Source organism: Enhydra lutris, unplaced genomic scaffold, assembly GCF_002288905.1.
Source record: "Enhydra lutris kenyoni isolate GAN:26980312 unplaced genomic scaffold, ASM228890v2 scaffoldscaffold3, whole genome shotgun sequence".
Classification (NCBI taxonomy): domain Eukaryota; kingdom Metazoa; phylum Chordata; class Mammalia; order Carnivora; family Mustelidae; genus Enhydra; species Enhydra lutris.
This window is the reverse complement of record NW_019154087.1, coordinates 60127987-60146681: the sequence shown is the minus strand read 5'-3', so window position 1 is coordinate 60146681 and position 18695 is coordinate 60127987. Positions and strand designations below refer to the sequence as shown.

The 18695-nt window shown below is 38.5% G+C and overlaps 1 protein-coding gene across 2 annotated transcripts in view; it reads right to left on the bottom strand.

Moving 5' to 3' along the window:
- Window positions 1–1156: 1156 nt before the first annotated feature.
- The window catches only part of LOC111155014 (palladin, cytoskeletal associated protein), a 231261-nt gene continuing 213722 nt past the window's right edge, over window positions 1157–18695 (bottom strand). For both annotated transcript variants that reach the window (XM_022515012.1, XM_022515019.1), the window contains 6 exons: window positions 16548–16642; window positions 14054–14186; window positions 8154–8361; window positions 5230–5395; window positions 4570–4703; window positions 1157–3410 (listed from right to left, as the gene is read on the bottom strand). In XM_022515012.1, the coding sequence (XP_022370720.1) occupies window positions 3238–3410; window positions 4570–4703; window positions 5230–5395; window positions 8154–8361; window positions 14054–14186; window positions 16548–16642 (909 nt within the window). In that variant the 3' untranslated portion in view covers window positions 1157–3237. The remainder of the gene's footprint in view (window positions 3411–4569; window positions 4704–5229; window positions 5396–8153; window positions 8362–14053; window positions 14187–16547; window positions 16643–18695) is intronic.

Here is an 18695-nt window from a genome sequence, read left to right as displayed (position 1 = left end):
CTATTTGTCAGATTGTTATAGCCTTGTGGTCTTGTGGCTGTAGGCCCCACTAGCTTGTGAAGCTAGATATTCTTGGGGCTTGTCTCTCGGGTGCAGGTCTTAAAAGTTGGGGGTACTAATAAAATCTTTAAAAAAAAAGTTGGGGTACTCATGTGGGGTTCAAATCCTTTGATCCTGAGGCTGAAGTCTGGGATTTTGAGTTCCCTCTTGATTGTAGGTTACTGCACCAGGGGCGGCATTTAGGGCAAGATTGTGTTACAACCTCTTACATGTGTTTGATGTGGGTTGTCTCATTTGCCTAATGTGTAGCAGTCGGTTAGTTTTGGGGTTTCTTTTAGAAGAAATTGTTATGTATGTTGTTGATTTGGTGTGTCTGTGGGAGGAGGTGTGTTCAGGATCCTGTCATCCATCTTGAACCAGAACCCTATTTAATTTCATAGATGTCAAGAGAGGGCATATGGTTTGGGGTCACAGTATACTTTCCCCATAGGGCATCACAGGAACCAACATTATTTACATGCATATAGGCAGAATTCTAAGATGGCTCCCAGTATTCCCACCTCCTGGTGTACACACACCTTCTCTCAGTTATCCAATCAAACACAAATTTAGGTGTTGCTTTGGAGAGATTTTAATTATATTAAAAAAAATCAGGTCATTTTAAGAAAGAGGGGTATTCACTTGGGCTTGACCTAATCATGCGATCCCTTAGAAGGGGCTGGGCCTCTGACAAGATCAAGGCATGAGAAGGATCCATTCTGAGGGAGATTCTCTTAGCTGAGGAATTCTCTTTGCTGAGATTCTCTTTGCTGGTCTTGAAGATGGAGGGGATGACATGGCAAGGCATGCAGATGGCCCGTAGGAGCTGAGAGTGCCCCCTAGACAACAGATTACATTGAGGCCTCTAGCCTACAACTGCAGGGAGATAAATTTTGTCACAACTCCTTGAACTTGGAAGAGCTCCAGATGAGAATGTTGTCCAATGGATGTGCTGATGTTAGCCTAGTAAGACTCAGAGTGTAGAACCCAGCCCTTCTGACCTATAGACCTGTGAGCTAATAAATGTTATTTTAAGCTTCTAAGTTTATACTAATTTATGACATAAGCAACAGAAAACTAAAACAATGGAGTATTTTGCTTCACAAAATTGCAGCTATTATTTGTTAAATATTTATTGATGTTAAATCCACATTACACCAGCACAACAATCCAAATAGTAGTATGATAGTACTTTTTTATAAATACAACATAAAAGGTGGCAAATAATGCTACTCAATCCCAAACCCAGCAAATTAGCAAACAGTCACATTCAGAAAAATTTGGCAAGTAAGATAGGATGTTAAGTCATAATTCTACGATATAGCTAGGTCCATGAAAGACTTTGTATGGTATCTTAAATTCCATATTAGCAACGCATACGAGTGTGGTCAAAGAAACTTGCACTACTCTGCAAAGAACATCTGCCACCCAGTGATCAAGCCTATTAGTCATTTAAAACTTGGTTGGTTGGTGTTCTTACAAAGTAGTAGAAAGCTGTACATGTGAAGCAGTAATATGAAATATATGGGGTGGTACACAGATATAAAATTATTTTAAAAAATACTATATATTGAATTAACTGAGCTAAGACAGTTCAACATTTTTATTATAAATAATGAAAGATATATGTGTTTTGCATAAGGAATACAGTGTTTTCTTTTCATAGCAAAGTACCATTAAAACCTCGTGTTTTATAATATAATATCTGGCCAAATTAGTTTTTTTCCTCCTTTTTAAAGTTTATTGGTTCCGACTTAAAACCATCAAGTCTGGTCAGAATCATGTCAGTCTAGCTGTTGCAGGATCATATGCATTCAAAAATCAGTCTTTGCAGAGATGCCTTTACAAATTACCCAGAACCTAGCACCTTCTTAAGGCAAGGTTGCATGGCAGCATGGAAGTGAACTCATATTTTCCATTCACCATATCATGGTGCCATTGGAAAAAAATTGATTGTGGCACAAACCTGTTTTTGTCTTTCCCAAGTCTCCATTTTCCTCCAGTAGACTATCTCTTACAGGCAGTTTCCTTACTGATGCCATTCTTGCAGTCTCGGTCCATTTTCCACTTGCTCAACACACCTAACCTCTTCAGCGACTACACAGACTTCAGACATTAAAACTTCCACAGCACATGTGCTCCAATCTCCCAGCTGACCCTAGATCCCCTGACATTTGAATGGCAGTGTTTTTTTACTTATACTTTAGGTAAAAGTATTTATCTAAAGTATTTACCTAAAGTAAAAAAAATACTTTTTTTTTTTGAAAACCAAAGAAAAGCCTGGCCTTCACCAAAGAAAAGCAGGTGTCTCCTGCCTCTTCTACTTTTATTTAAATGAGTACAAGTGTGCTGGTAGCATTTTCCTTCATTCTTCCTACTCCTTCCAGACCCCTCTTTCCGCTGAATACTATACGCCTTGGTCATTTGGGTGATTTGGATGTCTTTTGTGGAATGGACTGTAATACAGTTCTGCTTTATTTGGAATACTTTGTATTATTTATAATTAAGTTAGCCTTTTAATATGGATTGTAAGTAAGCTTCCTACCAAGGTAGCATGAAAAGAAAATACTACACATAAAGAAAAAGGTGGTTAAGAACTAAGGTATTAACCTTTTTAGAAAGCTCTCGATATTAATAAAATTAAAGGCCAGTAATTCCTTATGATTTAATATAAAACAATTTTGCAAAAACAAGGCATTTACTTGGATTTGTCATTTCCTCTTCCTTTCATCCCTATATATTGCACTTGGTTCACTGTAGCTGTCTGAACACACTGCCCACTTAGAAACATTTTAGTATTATTTGCGGTACATTTGCCTCCTGTTAAGGATTCCACACTGTCATGCTGTGTAGCACCTACAGCTAGTGTTTAAGGTACTATGGAGAATACAAATTCTGGTTACCTTTGAACAGCTGATTTTCATTAGCATTTTGGCATTTCAGATCGCTTTCATCACAGAGATTCCACAAGTTTTAAGTTGGATGATGAATGAAGATTTTCTGTGCAATGTGTACATTTCTATGAGCATCACCTACTGAAACTCTAAGTTTGGTATATCAAGTAGGAAAAGTATTATTTTGGTGTTTATTTCTTATAGTCAAAGGTATGTTTTGCCCTTTACATAATGTGACAAAGGAATATGTTGGTCAAGGCAATGGTGGCTGTTTCAGTGTTTCAGCGTTAAAAAGAATGTTGGATTACAGGTCCTCACTTTCTACCAAGCCGGTATTCAGTGTCAGGTGAGATGGGCTGGCTTCGGGTTGGAACGCTGCTTTGATGTCTAGTCCCTGGTCTGAAAGTGCTGCATAGCGACTGGCTGAGGGCCGTACTTTTTTTGGCTTGGTGCTCTGTGGCTGCTGATGCCACTGGGCTACAATAGAAAAGGAAAAAAAAAAAAAAAAGATTAAAAAAAAACCTCAAGATGTCCTGGAAAGCACTTAAATGTTTCAAGTAAATACAGAATGTCTTTTCGTATATACCAGGCACATATTCTTTAGCATGGTAGAAATCCTAAAATGTAAGCACAGTTTTGCAAATTTTCCTCATATATTGCAGATTTACTTTCTGTCCAGGATAGTGGGACTGTAACAGCTAGGTAGTAAAGAAGTGTAGTTTCTTTTAAAGTTAACACTTACTGCAGCACAGGAAGTCATTCAAAAACAGTCGCTCAGCTTCCTAATTCTCACCTCTCCCCCTCTTTAAAAAACATCTTCAAAGCACAAAATGTACAAATGTCATAATAATTACAGTAGTTAGGTACTCAGGATGGATGGTTCAGCACTAGTCAATTGGAAAGAAGTGGGCAGGAGGGAAGGTTGAGGTAACTCAATACTTGAAGAACCTCACAAAATTATTTCCTATTCAACAAGAGGTAAAATTTGCTATCAGTTCTTAATTTTTTTCTAGTGGTTTTCTTTATGTCAATAGATCACATAATGCTACTGTACTAGTCTGTGAATTCAGAAATAAGTTTCTTTAAAATGCATGTACACAAATATACATACACAAACACTCACAAAACTACTGCTGAGCTGCTTAAGGTATATTAAAGAGAAAAGCGCTAAGCCACAGAAAAGATGCATTCCGGGATCAATGGTACACACATTTAGAGTGCAGTAAGACGCTGTGGTAGGATATAACAAGAAATGTTAAAAGGCAGTCATTTGCAGAACACAGTAACAAGAAAATGTGAAAAACGTGGTTATGCCTTCGCCTACTGTTAACTCCTACGGATGCTTGTGTAAGGAAGCCACAACTGACTAGCCAACGTAAGAGAAATCAACATGCATATTTTGCTAATAATGCAAAGTTCCTGAATGATACTTGGGTATTTGTTCTCCTGGTGTAGTTCACTATTAATGTTGAGAAACTATAAATAGAAAGAGAAAGAGCAATATGAAATTTTGGGCAAATAAAACTCCACAGTTGTTTATAAGTTTATATAAAAGTAATATGATTGGCTGTCCAGATGTCTGCTTTTTCATGATTTAATGAGTAACTGCAGTGAGAGGAGATGAAGTGGCACTCACTGTAAACATCCAGCCTGGCGGTACAGGACACAATCCCGGCTTCATTCTTGGCTGATACCGTGTACCACCCAGCGTCTTCTTTTGTAGCTCCCTGAATGAGCAGGCAGATGTAGCCATGATTATCCTGGTGCATGCTGGAGAAATGGATAAAGTCAATAGGGTTCTAAATTTTTAAAAAGTGGCTTTGGACATGAAGCATCACTTTTAATTAGATCATTAGAAACAGAATTGGGCACGTAGCAGATAATAGGGTCATACTTATTCTGGAAAGGCTGCTAGCCCATTAAAGTTAATGGGAGAGAAGAGCAGACATCAAAAGGTTGAATAAATGTGCGCACTTAATTTCTAGTGGAGGATTGGCCTTTACAAAACCCACTGAATAGTTTCTGTATCACCACGGACACAAATGAATTCATTTTTTCTTCTAGGTGTAAACACTCAAAAAAATCCCCCTGAGATTTAAGTTAGAATGTTTATCACATACAATGAGAGCTTCCTTCCAGAAGCTTAATTATACATGAGGGTAAAGAGTGATTTTTGTCTTTGATACCATCAATAGCGTGACTCTCACAGAGATTTATGTGCTACGTAAAGTGCATCTCTTTATGTTTCCTCAGGACCTATTGAACAGATGTGGATTAAGTCATTGTGTATTCTCACCTCACTCGGTCAGTGCTGTGAGTGAGTGATTCATTTTCTTTCTTCCAAAATATCTGAGGCGGTGGCACTCCTGAGACACGGCATTCCAGTCGCACTGGGTATCCATCAGCAACTCCTGTGTTTTGCAGCTTCTCGATAAACACAGGGGGTTTGTGTGCTTCCTTAGCTAAGGAAACGGGAGATGAATTATCGATCAATGGTACACAAAGGTAGCCCTATAAAGAATTCAGAAGCTTTCAGAAACATTGTTTGAATGTATCTTTTATTTTATGATACCATTTTTCACTTCAGGCGGTAAGATGCTAGTCCTTTCTCCAAATTACTTTTACCAAGAAAGGTTCCTGTGCTTCATTCCACTCATTTATTTCATCAATTAATTCAAGTCTGACAGGCCCACACAGTCCACTGGCCATCTGCTCCACAGAATGCCTGTCTGACAGGCTGCGTGACACTCCTAAGTCATTGCTAGCATTTGGGATGGCTTCACTCCTAATGATGTCACCGAGCACTCACAACCTTTACCAACCACTGCCACCTAGTGACTCTGAGGAGAACAAGTATTTCTAGGAATTTGATCCACTCGGATTCCCTCCTTGTGATCAGAAATGTTTGCTATGGAGATCCTGAAGATTTGTAAGTCTTGGCTTACGTGAGACATACTATAGGGTTAAAGGAGGAAAAGAGTGGGGAGACATCTTTATCTAAATTTGGCAGCTTTCAATTGTTACTTATAAACTAGGAATGTATGTCCTATAAATTACGAATTCCAATTTGTATTCTTTGAAGGAAGCTATAAAAAGATGACTTTTTATTACCCTGAAGGAAGGAAGCCATAAAAGACAACTTTATTACTCAGTCTGAAAAAAATCAGAACTATTTAATAACCCTCTGAATGTTACTATCTGATGGGAAACTGTTTCCATACATCTGTGGTGGAAACAATTTCAGAGAAAGAATAAAGTTTAATTACTTTCTCCTGAGCTATCAATAATGCATTTGAGGCTGTCTTTATCCATCACCTCTCCTTTGGAGTGTCAGATATATCAAAGCAAAACAACCAGGGGAGAAACAGGTGAAGAGGATAAAAACTACACCTGAAAATTTCAGATACCTAAGACTCTCTCTGAGTTTGCATGAGGTAGAGGATTACACTTTTATTGTATTTCACATGGTTTCCTGACCCAGCCTATTTTGGAGGAAGTGGGAACAGACCTCAATATTCTTTCTGGGTCCCAGTTTTGAGGAAAGCATAAAGGGTATAAAGTGAACCTTAATGTCAAAGCAATCTCCAGTTGAATCACACCATTTTGGAGCACTGCTGTGCTGGTGGTGATGCAGAGCTTCCTACAATTTAAACCTTACAAAATGACACAGTCCTTACAAACTGTGACACCTTATGGCCCCTATCTTACATATGGGGGAACCGAGCTGCAGAGATGTTCTCTATTTGCCAAAAGACATAGCTAATACAGGAGAGCTGGGCTTGGAACCGAGAGTTGATGCCAAAGACGTGAGGCTTCTAATTACTGTGCCCTCTGCCCCCTTTCCAGTGCAAGTGCTGACTGAGCACAGACCAAGATGCCTGTGTCTCTCAGACCTTCACGTCTCAGTCCTGAAGGGGAGATAGGATCAAAGGGAACAGTCGACAGCAGAATGCTGAACAGTTTTAGCTGGAAGAGGGATGTTTAGTGGGTTGGATGAAATTGATTCTAGTTGTGTAGGAATATCGAATACCTGATGTAAAATTTGAAAGCATGGTTAACACAACAGCCTGGGTGTTTGACAGTTATGTGTAAAAATGTCCTGGTACTTTTATTAGAATCGTTATCTAGGATTTTAGCCAGGACCTCCTGAGCTTTATTCTCACGGCTACTCTTTTTCCTGAGAGAGCAGTGGCTCAGTGTGGGGAGGAGTACTGGGAGTCAACAAACTATGTGAGTCTGGCCTCTGGCCCTCACTTTACAGAATAGGGCCCAGGGAAAGTCACTTACTCTAGCTTCCACACCTGTAAAATGAGGGAAATTTCTTCCAATTATCTTGGAGGGCTTTTGTGAGGACCAGCTGAGATAATATAAATGAAGCACTCTGCAAACAGAGGTATAAGTAATAAACATTCTTTTTTAAAAGAGAACAGTTAACAGACTCTTACTTATGCTCAGCTTCTAAGGGTGTTATAAACCTTATCTAAGGGTAAGATTTTATACATTATATATAATTTTACAAAATTTACCTAAAATTATAATTCATTAAAAAGCAAATCTGAATTTGACTATGACACTTGGGGTAGATGATAACATTTCAAATTTCTAAATTTTGACACCACTGCACATTACTTTAAAAAGTAGGCAGAACTTTATGCATGAGCAAATTACTATTATTTTTTTAAAGATTTATTTATTTATTTATTTGACAGAGATCACAAGTAGGCAGAGAGGCAGGCAGAGAGAGAGAGAGAGGAGGAAGCAGGCTCCGCTGAGTAGGGAGCGTGATGCTGGGCTCAATCCCAGGACCCTGGAATCATGACCTGAGCGGAAGACAGAGGCTTTAACCCGCTGAGCCATCCAGCCGCCCCATGAGCAAATTCTTATATATATCAAGTTTGGTTATGGAATCCATGATACCATTGCTCTTTATGTAACTTAGGAGGCCAACACACATGAGAATAGAATGACTCAGAACAGCTGCTAAATTCCTCTCTCAGCCAGGCTAATGGGAGATAGGAAAAATGATGGCTACACTGAAAAAAAACCCTAATGTTTCTGATTTGCTAATAAGCCTTATGTTCTAATTGGCTGTTTTGATGATACAATCTGTTTTTTCAGCAGTTTGATTTATTTTCCATATTGGTTAATAATGTAGGATTAATTTACATTTTTGAATCTGATAATTCATTCTGAGAGAAAAAAATTCACAGACTTGCTTACCAGCAACCACAAGCTCCAGGCTGAATGAGTTTTGTCCTGCTCGATTGGTGGCTATACACGTGTAGATGCCGGCATCTCGTGAGGTCACTGGCTCTATGATCAGGGAGTGCACCCCATTCTCACGCACGAGCATCTTGTGAGCACTGTCGGGGCGTATAGGTTTTCCATCTAGTTGCCAGCTTAGATCTGGGGTTGGTAACCCACTGACCTAAACCAGAAAGGAACATACAAATTTCTGTAATACTGAAACAAAATGGAATCACTAATAGCTAAGAAACCACCATAAATTCCTCCTTTGGTAGTACAAGAGATGGCTTTTAGTGTCAGCTTGTGTTGTTCTTTTGCTTAAACCTTTCAATGGCTTCTTAAGCAATCATGGCGTTACTTCTAAACACCCCTTGTAGAGCAACCCAGAGAAAAGTAAAATGCGGATTTTAAAGATTTCTGTTCTTGTCTTACCTCACCCAGGGTCATAAAGATTCCGGGGATGATGTCAGCACAGGGCTCTGAGCTCTCTGGGAAAAGGTGTCCAACCACAATAACAACGCTTACTCAACTGGCATGTATACGCTATAAAGCTTGTTATCAGAGGGTTGCCATAGCTATGGAGACATCAGTTAATGCATCCATAAGCACACAGAGCTATTATTACTATTTTATAATCCTTGAAACTAAGTAACAAGAGCAATATGAAATTACCCAGAAAACCATCTCAACAAATTAGCATCACAATGGAAACATAAAATCCTGAGACCACGGCAGTTGTGTTGACCAGAGATCAGATTAAAAAGCACATTTAATTGCTAATAACACATTGTGCTGTGAAGGGTAGGGATGGTTACCATCTGTCAGCTCTTTATAGTTTTGCCCTTGATTGTGAAAGGGAAGAAAAACACCATTAAGGAAAGCTTCCCCCCCCCCCCCCCCCGTCATCCCAAATTTACTAGTAGGAAATCTCATACAAAAAGATGTCAGTTGGACTGTAATTCTTTTGAAAACCCAGCTCTGCCAAATTCCATTCTTGTTGTGTGATACTCATTTATATTACCTACAAGATGCCTCTCTCCGTACATGTAACAAAGGTCTTGAGAATTTTAGGGAGAAAAAAATAAGTAAAATTACTGGTTAAAAGGATGAAGACATGTTGGAAACAAAGACAGCAGTAGTTAGCTTGGCTATTGAGAAGGTCAGCCTCTCTGTCCTCCCCTCTGTGTACGGGCTCTCCCCCAGCTCTCCACGTTCACTGCTTCACCTGTTTGGAGATCACTAGAGGTGGTAAGGAGGAAGAGGGAATCCACACCTCTCTCTGGTCAGGCTCTAGGCCTTTCCCAGGTTTAGAAATGAAATGGCACTGTTTGTTCCCACCTTTTAGATTAGATTATTATTATACTAATTATTATTATATTATACTAATTATATTTTTTATTATATTTTATTTATTATATATAATATATATTATATATATTTTTTATTTTTTATTAATATTTTATTATATTAATAAAATAATATATTAAATTATATTATACTAATATTATACTAATTATTAGATAATTTAGATTAGATCCTGGCCAAAGCCAAGGTGTGTGCAGGAGGAGAATTGCTCAAGGCGCTGTGCACTCAGCCCACCTAATTCACAGTGCACATATGCCAGTGGACAGACTTAATCACAATCAAGCAAAGGGAAAAGGCCGGGTTTTTCTACCCTGATTCGAATTCCAGCCCTTCTGATTGTGTAAAGAAAGCAAGCCTGGTTTCAGGAATCTAAGGTCATTGTAAGCAGGTCATACCTTGAACAGAAGCATGCTCTCAGCTGATACGGAATTGGGAGGAGGCAGATGAGCAGATTTGTTACTATCGAAGTTGGATTAGTTATTTTCGCTTAGCACTTAGTACCAAGTCAAGGGAATGTACCTAACAGGTTAAAAGGCAGGGGAGTGCTTTTTTGGGGGGAAATCTATCTGTTGCTTTAGTGAAAGGCTTATTTTCATGATTTTTTTTTCTTCTTAAAGCTTATACTGACAATTTTTTTCTAAAAAATGTAATTTTTAAAAAAAGATTTATTTATTTGACAGAGATCACAAGTAGGCAGAGAGAGAGAGAGGAGGAAGCAGGCTCCCTGTAAAGCAGAGAGCCCGATGTGGGGCTCAATCCAGGACCCTGGGATCATGACCTGAGCCGAAAATACAGGCTTTAACCCACTGAGCCACCCAGGTGCCCCTAAAAAAATGTAATTTTTAAGATGCTTTTTGTACACAGCATAATATCCCTTGGTATCATCTAATAATCTAAAATAAAATTTCCCCTGTTGACTCAATGTTATTTTATAGGTGGTTTGTATGGATTCTTAATTATAGACCAAAAATAAATACACATATGCTGAAACTCAATTTTTGTGCTTATACTATAAAAAGAATTATGTTGGAAAATAAAATACTTTTGTTAAGAGTACTTTTTTTTTTTTTTTTAAAGATTTTATTTATTAGAGCGCACAAGCAAGGGGAATGGCAGGCAGAGGAGGAGGAAGTAGGCTCACCGCTGAGTAAGCAGAATGACCCCGGGCTCGATTCCAGGACCCTGGGATCATGACCCAAGCCAAAGGCAGACACTTAACCAACTGAGCCACCCAGGTACCCCAAGAGTACTGTTTTTAAAATATAAATTTCTGTAAGCCCAGATTTAATCCTCCAAGCATCATATATTTGTGTTCTGCAATCCCAGAGAAAACCAGCAGAGGGAGCCCAAATTTTAAAAACCTTACCCATATTTAAGAACTAAAATTTAGGATCACTAGATAATGGGGCAAAAAAACCAAAACAAAAAAAATTCACAGCAGTGGTTATTTAACATTTATGGTCTTGAGCTCCTTTGAGAAACTGATGAAAGCTATATCATACACGTAATTTTATATGCAGTTGCAGAACTCAACACCTAGTGAAACCTGCCTACCCAAAGGCCCTGGGTTAAGCAGCCCTGCTCCGAAATGGGAAAGAAAGGATGTCTCTCTAACTGCTTTTTGAAATGGGAGGAATAAGAGAGTAGATACATGGCTACAAAATTTATTTGAAAAAATTACGAAAATAAATGAATTAATTATTAGGACATGACAGATTTAACACTTTTATCACTTCAACAAAATGGTAAACTTAAAGGGGAAAAAAACCTCTCAGTGACTGTGTACGGTATGGTATGTGCAGTTCTAAATAAGGAATACATTTAATAAAAATTTCAATGTAAAGGAAAAGAATGACAAAACAGTATATAAACATCCAGTATATGTCACTCTTTTTTTTTTTTTCTTGTAGGCTGAAAACATTTTATTTTTTACTTTTTTATTTTTTTAAAGATTTTATTTATTTATCTGACAGACAGAGATCACAGATAGGCAGAGAGGCAGGCAGAGAGAGAGGGGGAGGCAGGCTCCCTGCTGAGCAGAGAGCCCCATGCGGGGCTTGATCCCAGGACCCTAAGATCATGACCTGAGCTGAAGGCAGAGGCTTTCACCCACTGAGCCACCCAGGTGCCCCTGGAAACATTTTAAAGATGTACACCTTACGTAATTTCCTTAAAAGGAACTCAAGAGAAATTACAGTAAGGGGGGAAAGAGAGACAAGAGATTTGTAGGCATTAACACACTCTTACCTTACAATCCATTCTGCAGAGCTTTCCTTCTTGAACTGTTAGATCTCCAGGAGCCTGCAAGAAGTGAGGTCTGAAGAATCGTTCTTGAATTGGTTCATTTTCATCTCCACTGTCCCTTGATCTAGAACGAGGCCTTAGGACAAGACATAATAAACAGAAAGATGGAAGGAAAGGAAGGCACAATGGGGCAGGGGGAGAGAGGGAGATAGAAGTTATTATTATCAGGTTCTTGATATTTTTAATAATACATACAGTAATAATACAATTTCTTTATCTGATTCCTACTCCTAAAGTTCACACATAAAGTCAGAAAAGCCAGCAAAATCTTGTTTTATTTGAAAGTTTAATTATGAAATTAATAGTTTGCTATTTAGAGAACTTAAATAATTCTATCCTAATCCTTAAAGCTAATATAAATCATAAAAGAGATGGGAAAAAATGAAATACTCTATATTTACCTATTTTTTTCTTAAGTATTTTTGAAAGCTGTATGAGAAATAGCAGCAGCTGTTGCTCATTTATTACCAAATCTTTTCCAACAAAAAGTATAACTTTCCACTGTGATTTGAAATTTTTAGGAAATTAAAATTTATTATTTTGTAAAAATTTCATCTTTCTAATCAAAATTCCTTTTATACAAACCAAGAAAACAAATTATATTTTTTATCTTTAAAATTGTGCAAATCTCCCAGATTTTGTGCATCTCTCTTGCTTTTGAATATGTTGCTAGATACACCTTTCAGAGCAACACCATTTTTTTTTTTTTTTTAGATTTTTTATTTATTTGACAGAGAGAGAGATCACAAGCAGAGAGAGAGAGAGAGAGGAGGAAGCAGGCTCCCCGCCCAGCAGAGAGCCCAATGCGGGACTCAATCCCAGAACCCTGAGATCAGGACCTGAGCCGAAGGCAGAGGCTTAACCCACTGAGCCACCCAGGCAGCCCCCAGAGCAACACCATTTTAAAGTAATTGCAGGGAAGATGTAAAAATACACATATGCTGAAACTCAATTTTTGTGCTTATACTATAAAAAGAATTATGTTGGAAAATAAAATACTTTTGTTAAGAGTACTTTTTTTTTTTTTTTTAAAGATTTTATTTATTAGAGCGCACAAGCAAGGGGAATGGCAGGCAGAGGAGGAGGAAGTAGGCTCACCGCTGAGTAAGCAGAATGACCCCGGGCTCGATTCCAGGACCCTGGGATCATGACCCAAGCCAAAGGCAGACACTTAACCAACTGAGCCACCCAGGTACCCCAAGAGTACTGTTTTTAAAATATAAATTTCTGTAAGCCCAGATTTAATCCTCCAAGCATCATATATTTGTGTTCTGCAATCCCAGAGAAAACCAGCAGAGGGAGCCCAAATTTTAAAAACCTTACCCATATTTAAGAACTAAAATTTAGGATCACTAGATAATGGGGCAAAAAAACCAAAACAAAAAAAATTCACAGCAGTGGTTATTTAACATTTATGGTCTTGAGCTCCTTTGAGAAACTGATGAAAGCTATATCATACACGTAATTTTATATGCAGTTGCAGAACTCAACACCTAGTGAAACCTGCCTACCCAAAGGCCCTGGGTTAAGCAGCCCTGCTCCGAAATGGGAAAGAGAGGATGTCTCTCTAACTGCTTTTTGAAATGGGAGGAATAAGAGAGTAGATACATGGCTACAAAATTTATTTGAAAAAATTACGAAAATAAATGAATTAATTATTAGGACATGACAGATTTAACACTTTTATCACTTCAACAAAATGGTAAACTTAAAGGGGAAAAAAACCTCTCAGTGACTGTGTACGGTATGGTATGTGCAGTTCTAAATAAGGAATACATTTAATAAAAATTTCAATGTAAAGGAAAAGAATGACAAAACAGTATATAAACATCCAGTATATGTCACTCTTTTTTTTTTTTTCTTGTAGGCTGAAAACATTTTATTTTTTACTTTTTTATTTTTTTAAAGATTTTATTTATTTATCTGACAGACAGAGATCACAGATAGGCAGAGAGGCAGGCAGAGAGAGAGGGGGAGGCAGGCTCCCTGCTGAGCAGAGAGCCCCATGCGGGGCTTGATCCCAGGACCCTAAGATCATGACCTGAGCTGAAGGCAGAGGCTTTCACCCACTGAGCCACCCAGGTGCCCCTGGAAACATTTTAAAGATGTACACCTTACGTAATTTCCTTAAAAGGAACTCAAGAGAAATTACAGTAAGGGGGGAAAGAGAGACAAGAGATTTGTAGGCATTAACACACTCTTACCTTACAATCCATTCTGCAGAGCTTTCCTTCTTGAACTGTTAGATCTCCAGGAGCCTGCAAGAAGTGAGGTCTGAAGAATCGTTCTTGAATTGGTTCATTTTCATCTCCACTGTCCCTTGATCTAGAACGAGGCCTTAGGACAAGACATAATAAACAGAAAGATGGAAGGAAAGGAAGGCACAATGGGGCAGGGGGAGAGAGGGAGATAGAAGTTATTATTATCAGGTTCTTGATATTTTTAATAATACATACAGTAATAATACAATTTCTTTATCTGATTCCTACTCCTAAAGTTCACACATAAAGTCAGAAAAGCCAGCAAAATCTTGTTTTATTTGAAAGTTTAATTATGAAATTAATAGTTTGCTATTTAGAGAACTTAAATAATTCTATCCTAATCCTTAAAGCTAATATAAATCATAAAAGAGATGGGAAAAAATGAAATACTCTATATTTACCTATTTTTTTCTTAAGTATTTTTGAAAGCTGTATGAGAAATAGCAGCAGCTGTTGCTCATTTATTACCAAATCTTTTCCAACAAAAAGTATAACTTTCCACTGTGATTTGAAATTTTTAGGAAATTAAAATTTATTATTTTGTAAAAATTTCATCTTTCTAATCAAAATTCCTTTTATACAAACCAAGAAAACAAATTATATTTTTTATCTTTAAAATTGTGCAAATCTCCCAGATTTTGTGCATCTCTCTTGCTTTTGAATATGTTGCTAGATACACCTTTCAGAGCAACACCATTTTTTTTTTTTTTTTAGATTTTTTATTTATTTGACAGAGAGAGAGATCACAAGCAGAGAGAGAGAGAGAGAGGAGGAAGCAGGCTCCCCGCCCAGCAGAGAGCCCAATGCGGGACTCAATCCCAGAACCCTGAGATCAGGACCTGAGCCGAAGGCAGAGGCTTAACCCACTGAGCCACCCAGGCAGCCCCCAGAGCAACACCATTTTAAAGTAATTGCAGGGAAGATGTAAGGAAGGAACAAGATAACGAACATAAATTCTGTCACTAATCACTAGAAGAGAAGTGGAAGGAACAAGATAACGAACATAAATTCTGTCACTAATCACTAGAAGAGAAGTGTAAAAACATTTAACTAGAAAAAGAGTAGAACAAATGAAAGATCAGTATAACAGGCTAATAATTACCAACTATATACCAACTATAATACCAATTATATAGGTTACTGTTCAAGTACAGATCTAATTTCTGAGCAGAATGCTTTTCTAGGAGACACACATGGAAAAGCTTAAAAGTACTAAAGACACAAGAAAAGCAGAAGAAAATAATGCAAGAGAATGGATCTGCTACTAAACACGTTATGTTTATAGCCATACACACAATCCTTGGTTCTTGTGAACAAACAAGTTAGAGTATTAAGCCCCCATGTGTTTAGGTATCAGAACTGTCTTCCAAAGTGCTGAGCAAAGGGCTGTGCGTCCAGTCACGTGAGGTGTAGACAGATCACTGGCTTGGTGCTTCCTCAGTGTTTCTGGCTGACCTTCTGTGAGCCTAACTTAGCATCTGTGGCCTGCAGTTTACAGTCAGGGCTACTGAAACAGGCTCTGTAAAATATCTAAACAGGAGCCCAAGATGACAGACCGGGTGACTTACCATAGTTTCTTAAGTGCAAATATGTTACTAGGAAGCGATACCCTTTTCTCGTCCCTGCCTAGTATTACTCCGTCAGCATCCTTGCATAAGCTCAGGGCGATTCGGAATAGAAAGCACACACTAGGGGCGCCTGGGTGGCTCAGTGGGTTAAAGCCTCTGCCTTCGGCTCAGGTCATGATCCCAGGGTCCTGGAATCGAGCCCCGCATCGGGCTCTCTGCTCTGCGGGGAGCCTGCTTCCTCCTCTCTCTCTGCCTGCTTCTCTGCCTACTTGTGATCTCTGTCAAATAAATAAATAAAATCTTTAAAAAAAAAAAAAGAAAGAAAGAAAGCACACACTATTGTTAGCAAGTACTTACTGAGCATTTAAAATAGGGAACTTCTTAGCTCCAAAATTGTCATCTAAACTGTTTTGAACTAAGTGACTAAAAAGTGAACATTAGCAAATTAGCGGATTTTAAGAAATCTAGTGGCAGTAATTTGTCATGGCTAGACAGCTGCTGGCTGGAGAAGTTTGGTTTGAATGTTTGTGTACCATTTACTAGTATTTTCATGTTCCCGTGCCTGCCATTTAAAGGTGTTGAGCTTTGATGTCTTCATATACAAACTGGGTCCTATGTAACAAATTAGTGATAGTATATTTACCTGGGCCCAGTGACCTTACCAACTGTTTATTCCTTTCTCTTTTCTGAATCAGAACGGAACAGAATAATCAAGGACCCAGGCAGTGTGTACACCTTAAGACCATATTCGCATTCTTCTGTCTTTTATGTTCACTGTTTTGTGGTCATACCATGATTCTAATAGTGTTGAATCTGTAGTAATAACTAAAAATAGCAGTAACACCTACAGGAAGGAACGTGTCACATACCTTCTGACATGAGGATGGCCTGAGGGAGAGCGGGGACTGCGACCTCTTTGGTTGACGGCCTGTACCATTAGGCGTCCAGTACAACTGATTCGGCCCTGGCAGAGAGACAGCAGGAAAAGACATGACTTGCCATGCAAAACAGCTAACCACTACACACCATGTTTACTGTCCTGTTCTCTACAAGACATCAGTTTTTTTTTTTTTTTAAAGATTTTATTTATTTATTTGACACACACAGAGAGAGAGAGAGAGAGAGAGAGAGAGAGATCACAAGGAGGCAGAGAGGCAGGCAGAGAGAGGGGGGAAGCAGGCTCCCCGCTGAGCAGAGAGCCCGATGCGGGGCTCGATCCCAGGACCCTGAGATCATGACCTGAGCTGAAGGCAGAGGCTTAACCCACTGAGCCACCCAGGCGCCCCAAGACATCAGTTCTTAACAAACCGATATGCCATATTAGTAATGACACCAACCCCTCTCAGAAATGTATTTTCCCTGAATTAAACTCATCAGTAAACTCCATATTTATTTAAAGAACTGGGTGACTAGGTCTTTCTTTGAACCATTAAAAAAACCTTCCTATTCTATCTAGAATGGTTTTTAAAATGACAGCCCTTACTGAATTAGTTATAATCTGCTGCGGTCTTCCTAACACATGAAGTTGAATTATAAAACATAGCAGAAGGACATTAATTGTCTTGCAGTAATCCCATTATCATGGTCAAATACCTATTGGTTATAGCTAATTCTGAAATCAAACGAGATGATTTTAGTTTTCTGACATTTTTTGTAATACATATATATTAAATATACTAACATATATTAAATGTTAGTATATTAAAGGTTAATAGTATTCCTTCTAAAAACCATATATTAAAAGAGATGCAAGCGTGATGAAATGAACATTACATGAGACGTACGCATGGGGACGACAAGGAGAGTAAATGACTACAGGTTACCATGTTCCAATGAAATGAGCATAGTCATGATTTAAAAACCAGAAGTAATGAGGTATCTAAAATATGTGGGTCATATGATGTGAGCCTATCTAATGAAAAGCTATATTTTATCTTTCAGGTTTTATCTCTTAAATTGAAAACTGATATAAATGCTGTCCTAGGATAGACAAAATAGTGTACTCAGATGATATGAATAAATCACCATTGTTACTCTGGCATTTTGTTTTAGCCCCTTTATTTTTTTCCCCTATTACTAGCAAAGCAGCAAAATAGATGATTTTCTCCTCTTATATCCCAGGAGGATGTGAGCAGTTGTATGTCTAAATTCTGTTGATGGCCAGAGGGAACAGCAAGAGAGGAAAACTGAGAAAGCAGGTTATTAATGATTAGACTTAGGGATTTCTAGCTCACAGTAGATGAGCCGCCCTCAGGTGCACTTATAGTCTAAATTTACCAATAACTCTCATTTTGCCAAGTTTCCAGTATAGACAAGTAACAGAAGCACAACTGCTCTGTATATTTTGAGGAACTGCTGAGTTCCACCTGAGTGTGAACTGGGGTAAGGGAGCATGGTGGTGGAGGGGACACAGAGAAACCCCATAGCAGCATTTGGTGGAGGGCAGGAATCCAGTCGGGAGGGCTGTACAGTCTCCCCCCAGCCTGGACTTCTTTGGGGCCTTAACCACTCTGAAAAGGGGCCTTAACCACTCCAAAAAGGCAAAGACACATAGTGCTGTAACACAGACAGGAGAATTGGGAACTGTCGAATAGAAAGAGGAGGTCATAAAGAAAACAAGTAGTCTTATCCCATTAGATATGTAACCTCCTCTAGCATTCACAGTATTTGCTACTGAGGTCATATTTAAACACTGCCTTTCTTGAAATTTCCAAGGACACACAAATTATACCATTATGAGGGGGAATATTTCTAATTTAGATTTGTTCTATCTAAAGTTCAGGCCACATGATGTATATTCTCTCATGCTAAGCTCTTGGCAAACACTTGGAAGTCCCCCTAAGCTAGCCTGAAATCTGGAAATTAATTTCATCTAGCCTGTCTAAATGCCTGCTACAAAAAATCTAGACATGACTTGCTTGGGAGACCCCTGTTAAATTACCCAACTGATGCATCATAGCAGCTGCTTTAACAAGTGAACATGTAAGATCCATGATTCTTTTGGGGGCTAAAGACAG